The 24118-nt window shown below is 37.2% G+C and overlaps 1 protein-coding gene across 1 annotated transcript in view; it reads right to left on the bottom strand.

The window, feature by feature from the left end:
* Nucleotides 1–7791: 7791 nt before the first annotated feature.
* The window catches only part of map3k10 (mitogen-activated protein kinase kinase kinase 10), a 33474-nt gene continuing 17147 nt past the window's right edge, over nt 7792–24118 (bottom strand). Inside the window, exons 2-11 of the mRNA XM_084123599.1 lie at nt 21058–21238; nt 20829–20977; nt 17796–17971; nt 16302–16548; nt 15242–15364; nt 14317–14452; nt 13497–13606; nt 13110–13336; nt 11713–12247; nt 7792–10686 (exon numbers count right to left, since the gene is read on the bottom strand). Of these exons, the coding sequence (XP_083979725.1) occupies nt 10289–10686; nt 11713–12247; nt 13110–13336; nt 13497–13606; nt 14317–14452; nt 15242–15364; nt 16302–16548; nt 17796–17971; nt 20829–20977; nt 21058–21238 (2282 nt within the window). The 3' untranslated portion in view covers nt 7792–10288. The remainder of the gene's footprint in view (nt 10687–11712; nt 12248–13109; nt 13337–13496; nt 13607–14316; nt 14453–15241; nt 15365–16301; nt 16549–17795; nt 17972–20828; nt 20978–21057; nt 21239–24118) is intronic.

The raw sequence follows: 24118 nt of genomic DNA, 5'->3' as shown, positions 1-24118 counted from the left end.
ATGTCTAAAGGTGACCATCAAAATAAAGTGTAACCCAAAAGCTTACTTAGTGCACCTTTTAATGCTCAAATCAACTCTTGATAATGTAGTCATGAACACATTGGCATGAGAAATCCAGTGATCAATTTCTGTGCTGTTCCAACCCGATCCTCATGAGATAATGTAACTATTTTGCGTGGTGGCAATTTCGTATGATGTGATTTGTACGGAAACGTATGATTTTTTCGAAAAAAGTAAGCATGAAGGTCATCCTCTAACCCGACCCCTAAACCCAACCTTCAGTGGGCCGTAAGCAGATCGTACGAAATCCTACAAATGACATTGTACAAATTCATACACCAAAATGTAAAGTGGTTACGAACTGCCATGAGAGTGTGTTGGCTGTTCTGACACTTTCCTTCTTTCCAGCTGTCTCTTGTCTCCTCTGTTTTGTGGCTCCACCTTACCTTTGATATGTTCTTTGGATTTCTGTACATGATAAAGGTAATTTCGTCTATAACCGAGCAATGCTGACAATGTCCTGTATGGAATATCGGTCAACACCTTTGCTTCTTTCAGCTGTGGTCCATATGTCCCCATGTGCTGGATCTCTTTCTGCACAGATGGAGAAACATTAAATCTGACTGTTGTCAATAGACAACAACAAAAGCACAAACTGGTTTATGGACAAGCAAATAAACTTAACTGTACTTTACTTTTTCTTGGATGTCACTTGAGGTATGTGTTTGTTGAATGTCAAAGTAGACTTGTGCGGTTTAAAGACATATTAAAATGGTTGTCGAAAGCTTTACTTTATTAAATCGTTTTTTTATCAATATGTGAGAGAGAAAATGAGAAGGATACATAAAGAAGATTTATGGAAAATATATTTAACATTGTGAGGGGCAGCTTTGTACCTGTGTATATGTTGAGTTTTCCTCTTGTATCTTGGCTTATTTGTGATGTCTTAGCCTTGTTTTTTGTCTGATTGCCAGTCCAAGGATTCAGGGTTTGCCCTTTGACCTCCAGAAAGAAAGGTCGTCTGGGATGTGTCTGGAGAGAATTGCAATAGGGATTTCGCTGAAGAGGAAGAAGGGGTGAGGGTACCCTACTGTCCTGAAAGAAAGAGACAAATCCACTGGTTTCTTTTTCCTTTTTTTCTTGCCTGTTCTGGAGAGAGAGACTTGGACCCTCTGGTTGTTCCGGTTACTACAATGTTAATGCATTACTGCAGTCATTCAATGCCTCTTTGGGAAGTACCGTACATGCTTCCACCGGACATCAGAAGACCTGCGAACTGCAAACGTTTACCCGCAAGTCAGTCCAGGAATGCACTATTGATTGGTTTATGAAGTCTACAAATAAAGTTTAAAAAGAGAAACTTTTGTAAGTGTATTTTTGTATGCAAAACCAAACATTTAGACAAGGAAACTACAGCCCATACAAATCCAACAAAAGGTAAATGACATTCTGATGTTCCATTTGCTCATTATGAGAACTGAACTATTACTGTTGAACCACTGTCTTTAAAATGAACAAAATTTAAGTCAATACATCAACACATCATGTCTTACCCTGATTCACTATGGTAAGCCTATTATAAGTGTTTATATTTTAGACCCGTCGGGATGCTTTTCGCTGGGAATTGCATACATACGTCACTTGTCCGTGCGCCTCGTCATAGCAGTAAATAGAGAAAAGTTGCGAGAAAAGTTGTGGTGCGAGAGTGGAAGAGGTTAGTTGTGTGTGTGTGTGTGTGTGTGTCTGATGTGGGAATTGCAGAGGTTAGTTGTCACAACGAGAGAGAAAGGTTGACGGAGCAGCTAAATCTCCAACCTCAGGAGAATCACCCGTTTAAAACAAACGCTGAACAGAGGAGAGTCTGCTGGAGAAAAGAGAACGATAGAGCTCGTAATAAAACAAGAATCAACATTAGCTTGGGTTTGCAGAGGTGGCGAGAACTGAGGGATTTCAGATGTTGGGTAAAAGCGAAACAAAGATGGCATTTTTATTACTCAACAGGTGAATAAGGTATTTTATTGAACAGATACATTACCATATGTAGCTCTCTAACAGAGTTCACTGTAAAGCATATATATTGTGAAAGGTTGTTTCATTATGGTTGTTGAAGCTGTGCTGGAGTTTATTTTCAAGGAAGTATCGTGTCTATTAATGGGTAAAGCTACAGTAACGTCTTCAGCTAGTCAGCCAAAGATCCTTTCCATCTAAACTGGAAGCCTATAATTAATGTTTTATGAGCAGTAGGATAATCTCTCTCTATTTTTAGTTATGAGAAAGAACAGTATTCATCCGCACAGTCATGTAGGGCCAAAGCACAACCAAAACAATGTTCTTCTATGGTTTTGTTTTATAACCGTGCACCTTTAACTTGAGCGCAGTATTTTTATAATGTTGGGTCATACATGAGACGCCGAAAAAGACGCTAGCTCAATGGTCAAACATGTCTGCCTAACGCATGTTTACATAGAAAAACATTAGAAAATGCTGTAGTGGAATGCAAAAATGCACTCTTGTGTGAACTGCCCCTAACTTAAAAAAAAAAAAAAGCGTCTTCATAGTTGAGACCTTGCGTCGTACCTCCACTGCCCTGCATCTCACGTATTTTCATTTTCAAGCAACTTTTTAATTGTTTATCTATGTAAACATTCACTTGATAAGTGTCTTTGAACATTATGCTCACGTCTGGTGTCTTTTGCAGCATCCCACACATGACACGACATTGTAAATGAATGAGAAATGAAAGCTAAAATGTTGGTCTGCACCTCACACAGAACTATCAATGGCTTTGGAAGGCTTTTAATATGGTGCATGAGTTATATTGACTACTTTTATCATACTGTTTGTACATGTTAAGCTTGACAACCCCAGGTATGCTGATGGAGAGCAGTTTGGACAATTTACAAACAATCTTTGTGTTCATAAAGGTCGACATGAGGGTGAGTAAATGATGCCTGAATATACATTTTTTGGTGAACTATGCTTTAATGTGCAAACAGTCGAAGTGTCGCATCTGTACTCTGTCTGTCTCTCTCTCTCTCTCTCTCTCTCTCTCTCTCTCTCTCTCTCTCTCTCTCTCTCTCTCTCTCTCTCTCTCTCTCTCTCTCTCTCTCTCTCTCTCTCTCCCTCTCCTCTCTCTCTCTCTCTCTCTCTCTCTCTCAGCAGGACATGCTGTGTCTGTCACCATTGACTTCCTTCCATAATGACATCCAGGGCTGTAAATGTAAAAGGTGAGAAAAAAAACTATCTGAATACTTGAAGAAAAGCAGGGGGGAAATAAATGATGGGAAAGGAAATCTATGAAGAAGCAATTACAGAGCAGACCTTAATTGCATATTCAACAAAATCCTTTGTATTATCAAAAAAGAGGATGCTGATCAGTTATGGATGGCCAGTTTGTATATTATATTAGGAATCAGAGAGGAATCATTTATTGAATGGAAATTATGTTATACTTAAAACAATGTTTTACAGCAGAAGACTGTAAATAAAGCATGTTAAATCTAATATTCAATGCACAGTACATCTGTGGAGGTCAAAATAGGTTCTTGTGTGTAATTCTTTTGACACACTCCCTAACACATTTCTGCCGTGATCACCATCTTCCCGTTTTTTTCTTTGTTGTTTCTTTTTATAGCATTGCCATGGAAGTGAATAGTGGTTGCTAAGTAACTGGCTGGCGTCTGCTTCTGCTTTCTCATACAAGAGCAAAGCTATGTAAGTGTTTGAGTGTGTTGTGAGCAGTGGTGAGTCTGAGGCTGTTATAGTTTATTGTATGAAAACAACGTTGGTCATCTTTCTATAGATCTTTATTGGTCAGCTTTTTCTTTAGTCAGGCCCAGTTTTAGCATTTAAAGTGTTAGTTCACCCAAAAATGAAAATTCGTGCATTAATTACTCACCCTCATGTCGTTATAAATATTAAAGGTAGGGTGGGCAATTTTCAGAGAGGCTAGCAATAGCCAGTTATCTTTCAAAGCATGAAATCCACCCTCCCTTCAGAGCGTCTCCAAAGCCATGCCTTCTTCAAAGCACATGACCAGGGCCGTAGCTAGAGGATTCGGGGCCCCCTGAAAAAATATTGATGTGGGCCCCCTCCACCAATATCATATACTGTAAATAGATGAGCATGGAGGCCCAAATATAACAGAAGATGGTGATGTTGTTGTAAAACCCTTATTTTAAAAGTTAAATGTTTATATAAAAATTACAACTAATAAAAACTAACAAAAAGCAAGAAATTGTTGAATAATAATAAAACCAATTTTAAAAAAGTAACAGCAAAATAATGTTTTTTTTCCCATCAGTCTGTTATAATTCATAAATCAAAAAGTAAACATTTAGAAATTGAATGAAACAAGAATGCAGTCAAATTTAAAAAATAAAATCATTTATTGTCTTATTTTTTAATAAAGATTATATGGAACTGGTAATATATTATTAAATAAAGCTAATAAATGTATTCATCCAAGTGCAGTGTGTTGTATTCGTGTTTTCTTGATGTAATAAATACTTCATCAGCCAGCAGGTCAGGTGCATAATGCAATGCATCGTGACTCGTGTAAATTGTACATTAGTGTAAAAAGAGAAATTTTGTCGATTGTGGTGTGCAGCAATAATGAAAAGTGACAGTACCCGGCCGGCAGGCTTTAGTCGACGGTAGTTTTCTTATTCCCAGCAAAATAACAATGCAACCTGTCTTTAAGAACGTATTGATCGACTGTGATACAACAACTCTCCTGGCCTCCCTCTCCTTCTTTTCATGGCGTTTCTGGTACCCTGATTTATGTTTTCTTTCCCCCGAAATTTTCAGTCAGTCAGTCTCCTGCTCTTCACTGCCGCCTCAACTCTGATTGGTTCTGTTCACGAGCTGGGGTGGGACTTACAATTTTATTGGGTCCATCTGATGTTTGTCACTGACTGAATAGTTAATAAATACTTTAGATCGGACTAAACCATTTTAGGGAGGTAAGAGAAGCAGATATTTGGAAAAAATATTTAACCAAATTGCATGTTTTTGTGGTTTTCATTTAAATCTCAGGCATGCAACTAATATAAATATTATAATTATTCATACAACAGGGGCCAATATAGTATAACTGCTGGATTTTGTATATAATTGTCTATAATTTCTATAATTGTCACCACCTTTCACCCCACTAGCGACGGCCCTGCACATGACAGAAGAGTTTGCAAAGCATCACGAGACGAGAGACGGCGTTAAACTACCTCATGTCTCAAAGCACATAATATTACAATAATAATAACATGAACATCTTAAAGAGCTCTGACCTGTACCACCTGATTGCTGCAGATTCATTTCGCTGTTGATAGTGTTGCCATTGAAACGCAAACCGCTCAGAGTATAACGTCACGGGTTTCCATCTCTTCCAAATTACAGTATTTATGGTGTGAACGCAGCATAAGCTCAGTGTTTTGGTTCAGGAGGAACTGTAAAAGGCGGCTGCTGTTTCGGTTGCGGTGCTCGATGACTGACGTCTGTCTAACTCATGAAACGCGCTGATGATGTGTGATGTCTACGCGAGCAGACCGAATGCAATGATTGGACGAACATTTTATTGCTCTACGGCTACGCCTTCCACAGGCGATATATATACATATAAATACATTTAGACCACTTAACTTGATAGATTGATCAGGATGTGAAGAGACTTTCAACCAGCATAACAAAAATGTTTCTGGAACAAATGAGATGCATGCTTTGGAGATTAATATTTTGTAAATAAAGAGGTAGAAAAAAATTGTATGCACAAACATAGCACTCATAAAATTGAGGTTAAACCACTTGAGTCACATGGATTACTTTTATGGTGTCTTCTTTACTACCTGTTCATCAAAGCTCTTCCTTTGTGTTCTGAAGATGAACGAAAGTCTTACAGGTTGGGAACGACATGAGGGTGAGTAATTAATGACAGAATTTTCATTTTTGGGTGATCTAACCCTTTAACCCCTTGACTGCCACTGTCCCACAACTGGCGCTATTTTTATTATTGCCTTTTTTATATCACATATTTTAGTAATCATCATAAATTAGGTATCATTCGAAAGCTTACAAACTAAAAATTCATCCTGTGAAAAACATTTTGAAATTGGTACTTTAAATTCTTTTAGCGGCGGTGTCAGGTTTCATATTACAAAATTTATTATAAATACTTTATAATCAAAACCTTTTCCAATCTTGACAAAACACATATCGTTGGAAAGATCTCAAGTTTCCAAGTCTCAAGGTTCCATATTTGGCAACTATTTTGTGTTAGAAGTTATATTTGGACAGAAATGTATTAATTTGTTACAGGAGAATGCATCTAATAAAAATCAGTGACACCCGGCGGCTGTTTTTGGTACAAAATCTCATCGGAACTACAATTTTTGTGATATTAACTTCAAATTTGGAACACAACTTGGTTAGATATAATTATGGCTTTGATTTTATAGTAAAAATTATTTTGAAAAATATACAGCAAATTTAAACTTCCATCACTTTTTCCATAGCCTACTTTTAATTTTTTAAGGGCTTTCACTTCAGCAAAACAAGACCAAACTTAGCTCTATATTCCAAAGCATAGATAGTGCATTTTCACGTCAAAAACGGTAACAGTTATATAGGTCGCTTTTGTTATCGAGCAGTTTGGGGGGTATGGATTATAATTAATTAAATATATATTTAAAATAATTGTGTCTCAATGTATTGGTTTCTCTCTGCGGAGAGGAATACCTCAGTGTGGGATCTTCCCATTGTCCTCAGAGAACACAGCAGTCGCTGATGTAAACAGACCAGTGTCTGTGAACGCGCGCACGTGCACGATGGAGCTTCTTATGTCATGCTTTTGTCCACGGCTATGCTGTTAAAGGTACATTATTTAAACTGTTTCTTTGGGTTTGCTTTGAAAATGTTTGTCATTAACATTATTTTATTTTTAAAAAAGCAAAAAAGCAAACGGAACTGATAATAATGAGGCTGTTGTATTTGTGCTTACATGAAACAAGCACAAAACAACATTCATTCTAAGAATCCATTGCGTCATAACTTGCAGCGCGGGACTTAGTCGACATCTAGTGGCCATTTTAAACAATCTCGACCTGGCTTTATTTTTTTATTATGGGAATAAAACGATAGCCTGGAAATCCAGACCTAAATCTAAAAGATTAATGATTAATGATTAATTAACTCGCTGAGCAAATTCAACTTGTGCTCTCGCGAGAACTCTGGATTACCAGGGTAATAAAATGATGCATTGGGCTTGAATTCATTTTCATTTTGAGACATGTAAGATGTGACAAAATCCTCACCATAACAGATCTGCTATAAGATTTGAAAAGTTAAATTTAGCTTTGGACTGTTTTTTTTTTTTTTTTTTTAACCTTTAAATTTAAATATTATGCTTAAATAGATACATTCAGTTCATTTTGAAAACAAATAAAATGTTTTTTATGAATAAAATTAATCGAAAAAAGTAAACATTTATATATAAGTAAACATATATATTCTAAAAACCCACATACTCCCATCTTTTCATGTGTTATTTCATATTTTTTGACTTTACTATTATTCCAAATGTGAAAAATTGTAATAATAAAGAAATCTGCCCTGACAAATCAGCATTAGATTAACTCAGCTGGAGATATCTGACTGTAACTGAAAATTATTTAAAAATAATAATAATAAATGTTGCATCTTTTAACAGGATCTTTAAGGGGGTGTTTTGTAATGTTGTGAAACCACATGATATGAGATATGACAGAAAATGACAGAAAATGGGTTTCAAACCCAGCATTTCACTGCTTGTAACAATTATTTTTAATAAATACTCTTAGTGTTCCTCACACAGGAAATAAGGTGGTGGGTTTGTTCAACCCTCCTGCACAGAGAATTACCCCATACAAATGATAACAATATGAACACAAAAACACATGCACACACACCCGCCTGCTCACACACCCACACACACACATACAGACATACTCATTGGTGGACAGTCAAAAAAAATACTGTCTACTACCAGGTTTAACGGTTCAGAACAACGAATTTGAAAACCCTCTAAGTGTGCGTTTCTCAGCATCGTTCAGTCCATCCGAAGAACATCCAGATGAGTGATGTCATCAGTGATCTCATCACGGGTCCCTGACATGACGTGTCCTTGAGAATGCTCTCTGTGTACGTACGTACTGTTCCTTTCTCTTTGAGTTGAATTGTTCAGTTGCTGGAGGAAGAACGTCACTTCAGGAGGGAAGGAACACAGTCATAAAAACAGGTAGTACATGTTTGCTATTTATTGCCAATTACAAAACCCCTCATGTTCCCATTTCAGATGATTTTATGTGGAGAGGGGGAAGGAAACACTCTAGAAGAGAATACATTTCTCAGAGCAGAGGTTTACGCACAGTAAGAGGCACTTTCCAGGAATACGGTAAAAACAGCTTCAATTGGTGGAGGGCAAACTAATTACATCAGTTGTTTTATTCATTTTTCTGTAAGATTTGCAACTCTTTTTGGGGTCAGCAAGATTTTATTTGTTGTTAAAGAAATTGATATTTTTATGTGGAAATGTGGAAGCTTGTTTCCGCCATTGAATAGAAAATAAAAAAGGTAATTGTGACTTTTTATCTCACAATTCTCTCTTAATTGTGTGAAATAAACTCGCAATTGGAAAAATTGCCGAGGAAATAAGTCCGAGTTTATATCCCTTTATATCAATTATGACTTTATTTCTTGTAATTGCAAGTATATATCAACTATATAAGTGTATATATAGGATCATGTGACACTGAAGACTGAAAATTCTGTTTTGATCACAGGAATAAATTACCTTTTTTTTTTTTTTTTAAATATAAAACAGTTTTGTTTTTTTTTACTGTAAAAGTAGTTCATACTTAATATTATTTTTGGATTAAATAAATGCTGCCTTGGTGAGCAGAAGAGACTTCTTTAAAAAACATTACAAATCTTAATGCCAAACTTTTGAACACTAGTGTAGAATTGTTTGGGATCAATAAATAGTTTAAAACCCTGGTTCATTTGATTTAGTTATTTTCTTGCAATAAACATACAAAATAAATAGATAAAATGTATCACATAAAAAAGGGTTGCTAGAAACGGTTGCAAATTTATGATAAATTAAGCTGTCAGTAGGAGCTATGTTAGAGTTGTAGTTATCAAATAACCTATTTATTTCCCATAAATTAGAGATTTTCTTTCTGGTAACTGTTTAAAATTGAGCTGATCACATGCAGTCAACAACCTAAACATTGAAAACATGGAATAAGATCATTTTATATTATATTCTTTTACTTAATTTTATGAAACGTTAAATATTTTGTATTGGGAGGAAAATCATGCAATGTAAATAAGACTTTTTTTTGCTCATTAAAATGTATTAATAAACAAATTTAATACTAATTTAACAGAATATGTATCATATATTTGTTGGATATCTCAAAAAGCTCAAGGCTTCCGAGGCCATTTTAAGTGGAACACAAACATTTGATGTTTTTTAAAACGATCTGCTTTTCATGATTGGTTCAACAAAACATGGGTTTTATGCCTGTAATGTTTTTTTTTTTTTTTTTTTTTTTTTACCGTATTCATGAAAAGTGCCAATTGCCCCCACACATGGAGAGAAAGCGTCTGCTCATGTTTAATTTCCCATTTGGACTGCTCTCACATGTGATTAGGTCGTGCAGAGAGTCAGAGTTTGTTTTTTTCCACAAAAAAAGAGAGAAAAAATATAACATTCTTATAGTACACCTATTTTTATATCAGTATATTACAATTAATGCATCTCGAAAAAGAGCTCCCTGTGTCATTGCAATTAATTGCATACACGATTCTCCTGATTATAATTACAGAAAGCATCACTGAACTTTACACTGAACACACTGGAGGGAACTTGTCATTTTCAGGCCGAAAAGCAGGTTGTGTCCACAGAGACCATGATGAGGAAGAGGCCAGAGATATGAACAAGACAAGGAAGGTCACACAAGGAGTAGTCCGACTGCCCTCTCCTGCTCCATTTGTGCTAAAGCTTCTCACTAGAGGCCGTCACTTAACCAACCGACCTCGGCTGTTATGAGGCCCGTTAAACTCGGACACAGCGAGTCACGGAAAACCAATCAAGGTCATGAATCGCTTAACCCATCCAGAAGGCATATGTCTACCACAGCTTTTCCATTAGAGCTGCCAGAGACTGTGGTCTTATGGGATCACAGGGCAAACTGTGGGGAAACTCTTGCGAGTGCTGGTTTAGGGGGCATCGGCACAGGCGGTAGGGCTTCTATGAGAAATTTTGAGCGCATAGAGTGGCTTTCGGGTGTTTTCCGCACAGGGGAACGGTGCTGTCCTGGCTCTGGCCCTCCATGTCCATGTCCAGCAGGCTTTGACGGACGGCACTCACTCCACTGTCGCCCGAGCCCAGCGGACTCTCACAGCTGCTACCTGGAGATGAGCTGAGCGTCTGTGACCGGGACGAGAGTTTCCACGGGTCCGGACGTGCCCGAGCTGGGGTGGGTCGAGGGCGGGGAGCGAACTCCAGGGTTTTGGGACGCTCCAGCGTTCCCGTATGGCTGTCCAGCTCTGGCACGGGAATTGGAGGAGGGGGTTTGCGCCGATGGACCGACGGGTAGACCGTGGACGGGTCGGGGAGGCGTGGAATGTCAAGAGTTTCACGAGAACCTGAAGGAGAACATATGAACGACTCTGTAAATGACATTCAAGATATTAAAAAAATATCTTATTTCAGATTTTATCCCAAAATCTTATTTAATGATGCTTATTTTTAGGACTATTAATTTTTTTTGCATTGTGATAATTATTTCCCCCTCAAGTTCAGATTACCATAAAGCAAAAAAAAAAAAAAAAAAAAAAAATCATTACTGTGATACAAAAATTATACATGATTTAAAAATTGTATACTGTAATACAGCCATAAAAGTAAAAGGAAAAACTGTGTTACTGTAATTAGAATCACTATCGAGAATAATGGGAATTAAAAAAAGTTAAAACAAATTTTAGTTGTTTCTAAATATTGACTTTATGCTAATTATTATATAACCATCACAAAAAAATATTACTGTAATTTATAACACAAACACACACACACACTTGTGAACACACACACTATTTAATATTATATGCACTGTAATATACAGCAATAAAATAATGAATTACATTCAGGAGAATCACTATTGATTACAAAAACGTTAATACAAGTTATTTTAGTTCTAAGTTTTCTTAGTTTTTTTTAGAAGATCATCTTAATGCAAATTAATATATACAGTATAAATATATAAATAAATATTGTTGAGTTCAATCTTAGGTTTATGAAATCTATTTTATGACCATTGCAAAATTGTATATAATCACTGTTAATATGAAACAAATAACACATTATTGTAAATATTTTAAGAAGATATTATGTATGAGAATCGTATTGATATTAATGAAATATTAATGTTCAAACAAATCTTAGTGGTTTGAAAATATTGTCTTGATGTTGTGGTCACATTCACTAAAGAACAATTGCAAAAAAAATAATAATAATAATTTCTGTAAATATTTACACATCATGGAAGTATTATATATAGTTATGCATTATAAAACGTAATTTTGCGATGTGAGCCAAAATATGTTTTGACAAAGATTCACACAATAACGAATAGCATGTAAAATCTCTCCATTCAAGTTACCAAAACACTGTACCTTTAAATGAAGTGATGATCGGGGCTGTTGTGGGGGGGAAGGGCATGCTCCCGTCAGAAGGGGTGCGTCGATGTCCCACTACCGTCTGTGCTCGAGGACGAATGGCCCCGTCCGAGGGTGTGCGCCGGTGCCCGCGGTTTAACGCCATCGCTGCAGAGACGTGTGTGGGTGTGAGGGACTGGTTGGGCTCTCGTTTGAAGCTCTCAGCCTTCAGGTCCAGCAGGGGGTTTAATGAGGGCGCAGGAGACACCCCCGGATGAGCACTGCTGGGGGTCGGGGTAAAGTCTTCAGGATCAGACGGTAACAGGGACTTGGTGGAGTTGCAGTCGGAGAGGGAGGAGAGGGAGAGGAGGGTCACGGAGGGAGACGGGTCCGTGCTGGGCAGGGTGGAGTCGTGGTGCCGGTTGTGGGACAGGGAGAGGGACAGGGTTCGGCTGGGTGGAGAAGTGCTGCGTCTGAATCGACCCGTGCGCTGGAACAGGCCCTCCTTCTTCTTCTTCTGCTCCTCTCGCGGGTCCTGCTCATCTTGACTCATCTGTGCACCAATCGATGAATAATGTCACATGAGCTCAACATAAGGTAAAAATAAACTGATTATGCGTCAATAATAAACATCTATTAATATCTGCAAGTATCTATGCAATATAAAGAAATGCATTGTCATTACAGTAAAGAAAAATAAAACAATATTAAATAATGGTAATAATTGGTAAAATATTTACACATTATAGAAGTATTTGTTGCACTTTATGCAATGCAATGCTAATTTTGCAATGAAATGTGTATGTGTGTGTATATATATTATATATATTAGTGCTGTCAAATTGATTAATCATGATTAATCACATATAACATAAAAGTTTGTGTTTATATAATATATGTGTATATATTTTTATCATATTTATATATATTATATATGTGTCTTTGTGTGTGTGTATATATATGCAAATACACACACACACACACACACACACACACACACACACACACACATACATACACATATATATATATATATATATATATATATATATATATATATATATAGTTTATATAATATACACAAATATAATTATTTTTTGTAAATTAAAATACATAACATATCTATTTACATATTAAATTACAATCATTAATTTGCATAAATAGTACAATTAAATGTATAATCATCATTAATTAAAGTATTAATCCATATTTGCAATCTTGTTTATGACAATTAAATTAAAAATCGACAAAAATAAATAAATAACAGCTATGTCCAGCTATAATCTGTCCTCCTAATTAACCTCTTTTCTTATATTTCTTTCTTTCTTTCTTTCTTTCTTTCTTTCTTTCTTTCTTTCTTTCTTTCTTTCTTTCTTTCTTTCTTTCCCACATTCTCACTCTCTAACAGTGTGTACCTGTTGTCGTCCCAGCTGGCAGACGTCAGCACCGAGTCCCACAGCCGCCAGTATGGAGGCGCAGCCCAACAGCAGAAGGTCGCTCTTCTTCCTCGGACTGCAGCGTCGAAGCGTTGAGTCCTGTGAGCCTATTCCCGATCCCGAGCCCACCTCCTCCAGCGCTCCGTTACTGCCCAGATCAGGAGCCAGACGTCCTGGAGAACTGTCATCCAGCTCACAATGCTCTTCTACACACAAGATACGGGTGATGAAGTAATAAGAAGGTGAAACAGGCCATAAAATGACTATTCAGTTCATGTCAGTTATTAATGTGTTTGTTGTAGTGTTGGGTCTTCAAATCTATAAGTGTCTATGAGTGTCTATGAGAAGAACGTGATTCCGACTCACCCATTTCATTTAGACTTGAGAATCCAGCTGTTATAGGAGCATGTTTTGGGGACTTCCCCAGATTTGGGGCACTGGAGGACCACACCTTGCCCTCCCCAAGTGATTTTAACCTAAAAAAAAAATACTATTAAGCAACTTGTGCTGTAAAATGGTGTTTATGGCAATTCCTATCATGACAATTCTTGGAAGAGTTTAGCATGGTAATGAATTTGACAATAAGTGGTAAGTATTTTCCCGTCATTGACAGAATTTTCCTGCTTTCTGTGTTTTCATTGTTATACAGTAGGGGGCGCTATTACACATCTTCTGAAAGAGTATAAAATCTCCTGATCAAAACACAGGCAAAGAAGAAGCAGAAAGAAATAATAGCGTAAAATAACGTGATCATCAACATTAAAGGGCAAATAAATCAAAATTGGCTAAAGTTACTGAATGAAATGTCAGGACGAGGTACAGGACGATGATGGACTCGATCTACTCCATCTATGTTTCAATCATCATTCTGAATCAGATCTGGATGTAGTCTTTGACAAAAATGTGATTTTCTCAGCCTTTTACTCAAAATGTTGAAATTTACCCACATTCATGTGTTGATAAAAAAAGAATGCATGAAGCTAGAATAAAACAGTTTTTTTTAAAGCAGAGGGTTTGTTCTTTCTTTTGATATTTTGCATGTTCAGATATTCATACAACTAAATATTCTAGGGGCCATGAAACTTTTGTGACAATGATCAAAAAAATGCTGGCGCTGGCTGGCAACTTTTTTCAAAAATGCTGGCGGGAAAATCCTTTAATATTCTTTAATATTCTTTTGGTGTACCTGTCCTCCCCCCCGACTCTCTCGCGCTGATGTGTGGAGCTCGGTCCCCATGTTCGGCCCTTCTTCTTGGTCCCTAGGTCCTCTTTCTTACACACTGCCGTCCGGCCCCACGTCTTCCTCCCATCACTGGGTGTCACTAGACCACACATACAAGTGATGAACACATTTCAGAAAATATTCAATATTATGTTTGTTTTAGCAAACTACATATTATTGCTACAAAACTCTACATGAAGTATGGTTTAAAGGAACACGCTGACTTTTTGGGACTTTAGCTTAAGTAAATAAGTCCATACCCCTCTCATCTCCGTGCGTGCCGTAACTCTGTCTGACGCACCCACCGCTAGCCTAGCTTAGCACAAAGACTGGAGGTAAATGGCTCCAGCTAGCATACTGCTCCCAATAAGTGACAAAATAACGCCAACATTTTCCTATTTACATATTGTGATTTGTCACATGAGACACAGCCATCTTCTAACCGTATACATACTGGGAACTACTATTTTCTCAGAAGGCGATTCACTGCTACTTCTGCGGAGTAAATAGGAAAATGTTGGCGTTATTTTGTCACTTATCGGGAGCAGTATGCTAGCTGGAGCCATTTACCTCCAGTCTTTGTGCTAAGCTAGGCTAGCGGTGGGTGCGTCAGACAGAGTTACGGCACGCACGGAGATGAGAGGGGTATGGACTTATTTACTTAAGCTAAAGTCCCAAAAAGTCGGCGTGTTCCTTTAAATAGAGACACAAGTATGTAACCTAAGACAGTCTCAATGCACTTCACAGTGTCTAGGTATTGATTCTTGGCACATGGCAGTGCAGGCATCCATCAATATGTACTAAGCTGACCAGCAATGCACTCTGGGTCTTATTTATTCCACTATATAAAAGCAAAAGAATGTTGTGTATTCCTCTGGTCTTGACTCACGGCGTATCGCTCTGAGGCGAGGAATGACCCCTGGGCTGGCTGGAGGAGTGGTGCTTTCGCTCCCCTGACCTTTCCTCTTGTCCACGCTGGGTGACGCCTGCACCGTGATCTTATGCTCGAAACCTAAAACAGACGCATGCTGTCAGAGACACAGCTGACGTTCACACCAAGGACAATGACTATAACGGTAATTATAAAGTTCTAATAATCGCTCTAATGAGGATAGAAAAGTGAACATCACAGCTACAATGATAATGACAATATCGATGGAAACACTTTCAGAGTGATTTTTTTCCAGCTCATGAATGATAAAAACATTGACAGCCAATGAACAGAATGGCTTTTAAGAGCTTAAGAATTTCAAGCGGCAGGCAAAATAACTGCTTGAGCTTATAATAGGCAAAAAGATGAAAAAAGACAATAAAAATGCAAATGCAAGATAAAATGCGATTTTTTTTGCTGTATTTTTTACCTTTATAAAGTGTGCAGGAGGTTTTTTTGCAACTTTTCACCTATTTGGATTATTGGGGCTTGTGCACTTTTTTTAGGTGTGGTGAGTTTTTGGTGTTTTCATATAATAATAATAATTGGAGTGGATGCTGCTATATTTATAGTTATGTTTCACAGAACCAAGATATGCTGTTGTTGTAATGTTATCTACAGTTTTGAGTGTCGTTGTTTGTTTGGAGCCGCTGGCGACTAACAACAAACTCTTGCTTGAATATACTCTTGTGTATTGTATGTTAATTTTTCCTTTGCTTCAGCTATGATAAAGAAAGAGACATCCACTCTTGCATTGCGTGTTCGTGCATTTTGGAGGCGGAGCAATGAAGGGAGGGGTGTGTTTGTTTGGGTTGATTTCAAATATCAACAATGTTTCTCAGAAATCGCTCACTGCACCTTTAAGGATATTATTTTATAGCTTCCTTTTAAATTTGATTTAGATTTGATTTGCATGGTATGGTAAAAATATACCACATTTTACTGAAAAATAACAATGATTTGATTAAAAATAACTAATAAATAAATAAATATATAGTTAGATTCCCATTCCACCCACCAGATGGCAGACTGATGCAGTTGCTGTCCCTGCCGAGTTTAAGCAGTCTGCTCTTTTTGAAGTGGCCTTTGCGTTTTTTAACATGTGGTTTCTCTTGATACATCTGATGGATGATGATGTTGAGCTCTCTCTCTACAATGTCGATCTCCCGCTCGGCTAACTCCTGCTCGCGCCTCCTCAGATGCTCCTCTTGCTCCCTCTGCTCCTCAGCGGCCCGTGCCAGAGCTTCCTCCCAGGATCGCAACTCCTAATGAACAGGCAGTTATTTACACCACTAATCCACTACGCCTACAAGTTATTGCTTATCATATCATTAGTGTAATTTCTTTAAGGCGTAGGTGATACGATTTTTCCACGCATTAGGCTAATTTTGCATATTGGTTCAGAATACTTGTGTGTAAACATACATGGGTCTCTTAATCACACAAAATCTCTACTGTATCTTTATTAGATCCAAAATTTATCAAATATCTACCTGTAAATGTACACTACCTTTCAAAAGTTTGGGTCCATAAGATTTTTTCCCCCATAGTATTACTGTATTTTTGATCAAAAAATACATGCAGCCTTGGTGAGCATAAATGAGTTCTTTCAAAAAACATTAACAAATTAATACTTTTATTAAGCAAGGATGCATTAAAATTGCAGTAAAGACTTTTACATTGTTGATGTCTATATAATAAATGCTGTTCTTTTGAACTTTCTATATTTCAGAGAATCTTGTGCATGTATCACGGTTTCCACAAAATATTAAGCATATATTTTCAACATTGATAATAATAAGAAATATTTCTTGAACACCAATTCAGCATTTAATTTTTTTTGCATATTTCAATGATTTCTGAAGGAACTTTATTTTAAAAAGTTAAACAGTTATTTTAAATTGTAATATTATGCCACAATATTACTGTTTTTATATGTATTTTCGATCAAATAAATGCCTTGATGAACATAAGAGACTTCTTTCAAAAACATTTAAACATTTTATTGACCTTAAACTTTTGAACGGTACTATACTTTTTAAAATAACCATTTTAATTATTTTGTATTTATTTTTATTCATTTTAATGATTCATTTAATGATGGTTTAACAAATCGTATATTAATATAAATTATAATATAAATATTATGGTATTGTTTGGTAACTGACAGTAAAAAAATAAAGCAAAGATTGTACTGTATTATTGTAGATATTTTATTTGAAAGTGAAAAACTTGACAATACTTTGATGTGACATTTAGTATGTTAATTAATATTATTATTAAACAAATAATATTAATTATATAGTTAAATGGGTTAATTATGTGGTATGATAGTATTGGTCGATAGAATACGGTAAATGGTGATCCATATTTCTTAATGTTAATATCAACTGAAACATGCATTAAACTATTGCACTAAAAATATTTCAGGAGTCCACCACAAGCTACTGGTAAGATACTAAATCCCTGAGATGTACCGAACGTGAGACAAACATCTATTTATGGTCCATACCTTCTCCTTTGCTCGTAGTTCATCAAACATCTGCTGGATCTCCAGCCTCCAGTCTTCCTGCAGGGAATGGAAAGACTCCAGGGGCATCTGGAACATGGCTGATTGCTCAATGTCCAGCAGTCTCTTTAGGATACTCCCAAAACAAGGACGCCCGTGTGGGTTAGGACACCAACACTCTACAGAGAGAGAGAGAAAAGTGAGGATGTGATGTAAAGCAAGGATTCCCTCGAGGTCCACTTTTCTGCCTTGAAACCTTGATCAAACGCACATGCCTTAACTTTTTAGGAGAGATGGGTCACATACGAGGGTCTGTGGCTCTACCAGAGGTGTAAAGTCCAGGTGTCAGAAAGTAAAAGTCCTGCCATCCCAGTAAACAATTACCGTCTTTCAACGTTGAAATATGGTTGAAAATAAGTTGGTTTTCAACGTGATTTCAACTTAGTAGTTTCGGCCGGACTGTTTGACTACGTGTTTCAACTGATCATCTAAGATACCACATGTTTTCAACTGATCATCTAAGACAGGATAAGTCTGTTATACATGCTAAAATAACGGAGAAAAACAAACTAGCAAATCATGTTCATTATTATCTCAAATAAATTTAAAGAGTTTTACATATTCCATCAAGATGTTGAAGATCGACCTGTTTTCAACGTTGAAAAGTCGTAATTAGACGTTGAAGATTTACGTCTACTATTCAACGTCTAATAGACGACTTTTTGCTAGCTGGGATATGTTTTTTCCACCCATGAACTCAGCCAGCTGATTTCACTAATTAGTTCTGTCTCCAGTCTAAAAACTGTGCTAATTAGCAAATAAAGGTGATTGGATCAAAATACTGAGGAGACTTTTACTTTCTGAACCTGGACTTTACACCTCTGGGCTCTACTACTGGAGAAAGCGTAACGGCTAACTTGGATCACGTGTGACTTGATAACCAATCACATTACAGCCTCAACGTCATTGAGTTGTGCGACAGTCAATCACTGTTTGCAGATACCATAGAAATGAATGAGAAGTGCAGTGACATATCTTATGAAACAGCATTTTTTTTGGTGTAAACTCTAAAAATAGATCAAACATGTTGAAGATTAGCCAATGGGCTGTCGATTCATTAAATGATAAACCGCTGTCCCACAAAAGTGGTTTATTCAGCGTAGTGAGGCCTCTTCTCCATTGACATCCATTAAAAAAAATGGCCTTGTCTTCTTTTTTTTGGCTAACCTTGCAGGCTTGCCTTCATGTGGCTTTGTTTTTATGCCCGGTACACATTGTACGATTTTGGACTGTCCCAGACAAAAGATGGCCAATTGTGGTCGATTTCTGAGGTCGTGGCTCCTAAACACTGGGCCTACGCCGTACAGTGAGAGAGCTTAAAATACGGCTGTGTCACGATCTTGTGACCAAAGATAGCCTGCGATCATTTTCCGACAATGTCATAAATTTAGCATGATCATCTCACAGTGTGTTTGCTGCTAAGACCTTGTCTACAGAGTAGCCAATAAAAATGCAACATGAAATGGCGTATTGATCAATGAGACTTGAATACTTAAAACTACTTTCCTCAAGCTCCATTTGCAAGATTGATGTGCCAAGTTGGCCTCTTTTCTCTAGCCACGATCGCATCCATATTCTCCTCTTCCACTTCCTCCTCTTTGTTTCAGCACACATAAAAACCACAATTGCCAATGCGATTCTTCTTGCTCTATTTGTTCACCACTAGCTCATGCTGATGACGGTTTATTCTTCTATACTATACTAGCGTCGTAGCCTACGATTCAATAGGTGTCATCATCATCATACAGTCTACATACATGTCGTACCCAGAGGTGGACAGTAACAAAGTACATTTACTTGAGTACTGTACTTAAGTACACTTTTTGAGTATCTGTACTTTACTTGAGTATTATTTTTTTCTGGAAACTTTTTACTTTAACTTCACTACATTTGAAAGACAAATATCATACTTTTTACTCCACTACAATTCTGTCAAGGTCCTTGAGTAGAAAGTAACATCAGTCAGTGGATGATTTTGGCTGCAGGGGTTGCATTTTAGTTGAAAATGACAGTCGGGTTGACGTCAGAACCCTGCATCTGATTGACATCAGAACCCAACGTTGGACTGACGTTGGATATTGATTGAAAATAAAAGTCGGGTTGACGTCAGAACAATGATGTTGGTTTCTGACGTCAACCCGATTTTCATTTTCAACCACAATACAACGTCTGTCCAACGTTGGAGATCAACGTCAATCTGACATTGGATTCTGACATAAACCTGATTTTCATTTTCAACGTTGGGTTTGGTCTTCTAAATGCGACTTTTGTCACTTTTTTGGAGCACACTAGCTTATAGATAACAGTAAGGCTAACATATTCATACTAAAAGCCAAAAAAACTTTAAATAGGGCAATATTTGAGGGAACAGCCATTTGGGTGTCCGAAACCATTGTGGACGTTATTGAGTGCACTTATTCAATCTTACATTCAATCTCACATTCAATCCCACTACTGGAACTGTGTTCTAGAAATAAATTTGATATTGACATGAGGGTAGGTAGGCAGGCGTAGATTCAGAGGCATACGGTACTTTAAGTATTACATACAACAATGCAACAATAATAAAACAATGCATTGACATTTACTTTTTACTTTTGATACTTAAGTATTTTTAAAAACTAGTAATTCTGTACTTTTACTTAAGTAAAAATAGGTCTTTACAACTTTTACTTGTAACGGAGTAATATTTGACCAGTAGTATCTATACTTTCACTCAAGTAAGGAAGTTGTGTACTTCGTCCAGCTCTGGTCGTACCCAAGTTTATTAGATCCATGTCGTACAGTGGGATTTGTAATGAGCTTATAGGATTGTCGAAATCGTACAGTCTGTAGCAGGCATAAGTAATCCTGAAGAGCTTGATGAGCTTGTTCAGGTGTGTTTGATTAGGGTTGGAGCAAAACTCTTCAGGAAAGTGAGAACTCCTGATGTTCACAGGTGCATGTTTCATGGGGTTCAACCAAAACTGTTCTTACCTCCCAGCAGCTGTGCAAAGGCCTCGGGGCAGGTGGAGGGGATGGGAAGGGTCAGCTTGTTCATGGCAACTCCATACGCCACAGCCAAAGCGTCAATTTCACGGTATGGCACCTCACCAGTCAGCAGCTCCCAGAGTAGCACTCCAAAACTAACACGAAAAGACCATAATCAGCCACAGAACTTCTAGTTAGGCTGTAAAACACAGTCCACAGGAGGGCGGCAGCTCACCTCCATACATCGCTGCTTTTTGAGAACAGTGACAGCTTGATGACCTCTGGAGCCATCCAGGCGTACGTGCCCGCCGCGCTCATCTTTGTGGTGCGATGCCATTCCCGAGCAAGCCCGAAGTCTGTGATCTTCAGAGTCTTTCCACACAGGTCGTCTCTCTCCACGGGCTCCAGAATCAGAACTGAAATGAAGAGCAGAGACATATGAGGCCAAAGTGGATTGAAGATCCAGTTTTTTGCTCACCGTTGATATTTCTGAATAATGAATAGTGGAAACAATAACAATTTTGCATGTAATATCCAGTGAGGAGTCTCAGTGGCGCTCGTCAAACCAGATCATTCGGAAAGCAGAAGCTTTACACAAGGATGGAAAACAACACCCTTGATTTGCCATTAAGATAAAACTGAAGTGCAAACATATGTAACACACATTTGAGTCATATGAGAATGATGTACATAGTGACACCTCAAGAAAACAAAACTAAACAAAAATGCATCTACAGATCACGTTAGATCTCTTTAGTCCTTAGTTGGAGAAACAAGCGTGCAGCCATCTTTAGAAATTTGTGTTTGAACTTCAGTTTTTGCTGTAGCTCTGTATATTTCTATGGCATCGCTGTCAAAGAGTAATTAGCTGGTGACGTCAAGTGGATTTACTTATTGTAGAGTTAGTAATTAGAGTTAGAGTTATTGTAATGTTTGAAGCGAATGTCATAAATGTCAGTAGACCGGGAAGATTTTAAAATTAGCAGTTCATGCATAAATCTGTAAGATCTTACTTTCATGCTGTGGGAATACAAACTGGAAGACAGAACACGACGAGTGCAGCACTGAAAGGGGGCGGGGCTACATAAGGTCCTCATTATCATATTGTTTTGAACTGGCGTTACCAACCCATTTTAACTTTAGCATGTAACGTATTTCTGAGTGAAACCATATGTTCAGCGGGAACAAAATATAGGGCGGGATTTGAATATATCCGGTATTAATTGGACCATGAAAAGTGACAACAACAAAAAATCACCACATGATCCTTCAGAAATCATTCTAATATGCTGATTTGCTGCTCAAGAAACATTTCTTATTATTATCAATATTGAACCAATGTGCTGCTTCATATTTTTGGAATCCATATTAAAAAAAAATTAAGGTAAAAAAGAAGAGCATTTATTTGAAATGGAAATATTTTGTAAAATTAAAATTATTCTAGCTGAAAAGTATTAAAAATCATACCGACCCCCTACATTTAAACAGTAGTGTACATAATGAAAATATTGAATAAATGCAATGTATTCCGAAATGGAATAATGTAATATGAATCGTTCATAATAAGACCAGGAAATTATTTGATTTGGGTCAAATAGACTCAGCAAAATTAAGACTTCTAGACTTTTGGAGGGAGTTGAAGCTCTATACTATATCAAATATTTATCAGCCAGTAGCATGTGTTCAGGGAAGAGAAACAAGATCTCTTAAACACACACACACAAGCTCTCTCTTTCACGTAACTAAGGTAAAGTGCACACTCATCTAAACACAACACAAGCTTAGTTTTACATCCCAATCGAGACGCATGACAAGCTTTAAACTACACACGCATACACAGAACCGACAGGCGCCAGTAAATTGCATGTAGAGAACAATGTCAATATTTCACAGAAGTGGCATTAGAGGAGAGAGACCAATCCTGGCATTGTTATCCATGAATTCAGACCTGTTTATTGAAACTACTAAGCCCCACATGCTTAGTTTATTAGAACAAGAATTATATAAGTCAACGGGTACATAAGACAAAAGCAGATGGGAAACACTGGTCAAAGCCACTGTCACGCCACATTCATCCACATGATGATTATACAGTTGGCATAAAGACTTGAAAGAGTTTGACTAGACTTTCTGTCTATTCCATATTTACAAACATGAGTCACACTGGATGGAGTGGAATAAATAAAACATTTATATATACAGTATATATATGGATTTAAGCAGTGGCCTTTAATGCTGCTTATTGCGCTTAAACAGTCAAATACACACAAAATAATGTCAAAATGACGGTTTTGGCGAGAATTCATGTAAACACAGTAATTTATGTTTTATGTAAATGTAAACAGTTGAGAAAGAAAACCCATGTATAACAGTATAATGGATTTGTGCGTCAGGTCTTAAAGTGACAGCAGCCTAATACACCTGCGGCCGAATTATGAGATAGGCTAATATTAAAAATGTCTATATGGCAGTTTTTCCCTATGGTGTCGATGTCAAAATTGTGGCCAGTAAAATTGCTAAGTGGCTAGTAACTTTGGAAATCCACTAGCCACAGTGGCTGATGAGCAAAAAAAAAAAAAAAAGTTAATGTCAAGCCCTGTAAATATATATAGACCACATGTGACCCTGGATCACACATGGGTCAATTTTTTAAAATTGAGATTTAAACATCACATGAAAGCTGAATAAATAAGCTTTCCATTGATGATTTGTTAGGACAATATTTGGCCGAGATACAACTATTTGAAAATCTGGAATCTGAGGGTGCAAAAAAATCGAAACATTGACAAAATCTCATTTAAAGTTGTCCATTTATGTTCGCGATTGTGCTGCATTCACTCACAAAAATAAATGTTTTATATATTTACGGTAGGAAATTTATAAAATATCTTCATGGAACATGATCTTTACTTAATATCCTAATGATTTTTGGCATAAAAGTAAAATCGATAATTTTGACCGATACAATGTATTGTTGGCTATTGCCATAAATATACCCGTGCGACTTATGACTGGTTTTGTGATCCAGGGTCGCATATAATACATTTATATATAAATATGTGAGTGTGTATGAGAGTGATGCTAGTTTGTGGTGCCCTGCTCTTTCTCTCCTCACTGTATTTCCTCCTGTGTTTCCGTGTGCGGGCAGGCTATGGAAATGTTTGGAGTGTCAATAGTCAGCTGGACTGGTTTGAGTGGGGTGGGGAAGGGTGGAGTGCAGCCTGCTGCTCCATTATCACCACACATATGCAAACGGGAGCAGAGAGAGACAGGAAGGGAACACAGCTGAGTTTCTG

The sequence above is a fragment of the Abramis brama genome (genome assembly GCF_963993115.1).
Source record: "Abramis brama genome assembly, chromosome: 9".
NCBI lineage: Eukaryota > Metazoa > Chordata > Actinopteri > Cypriniformes > Leuciscidae > Abramis > Abramis brama.
Note: the sequence above shows the minus strand (reverse complement) of the source record. Positions and strands in the feature narration are given on the sequence as shown.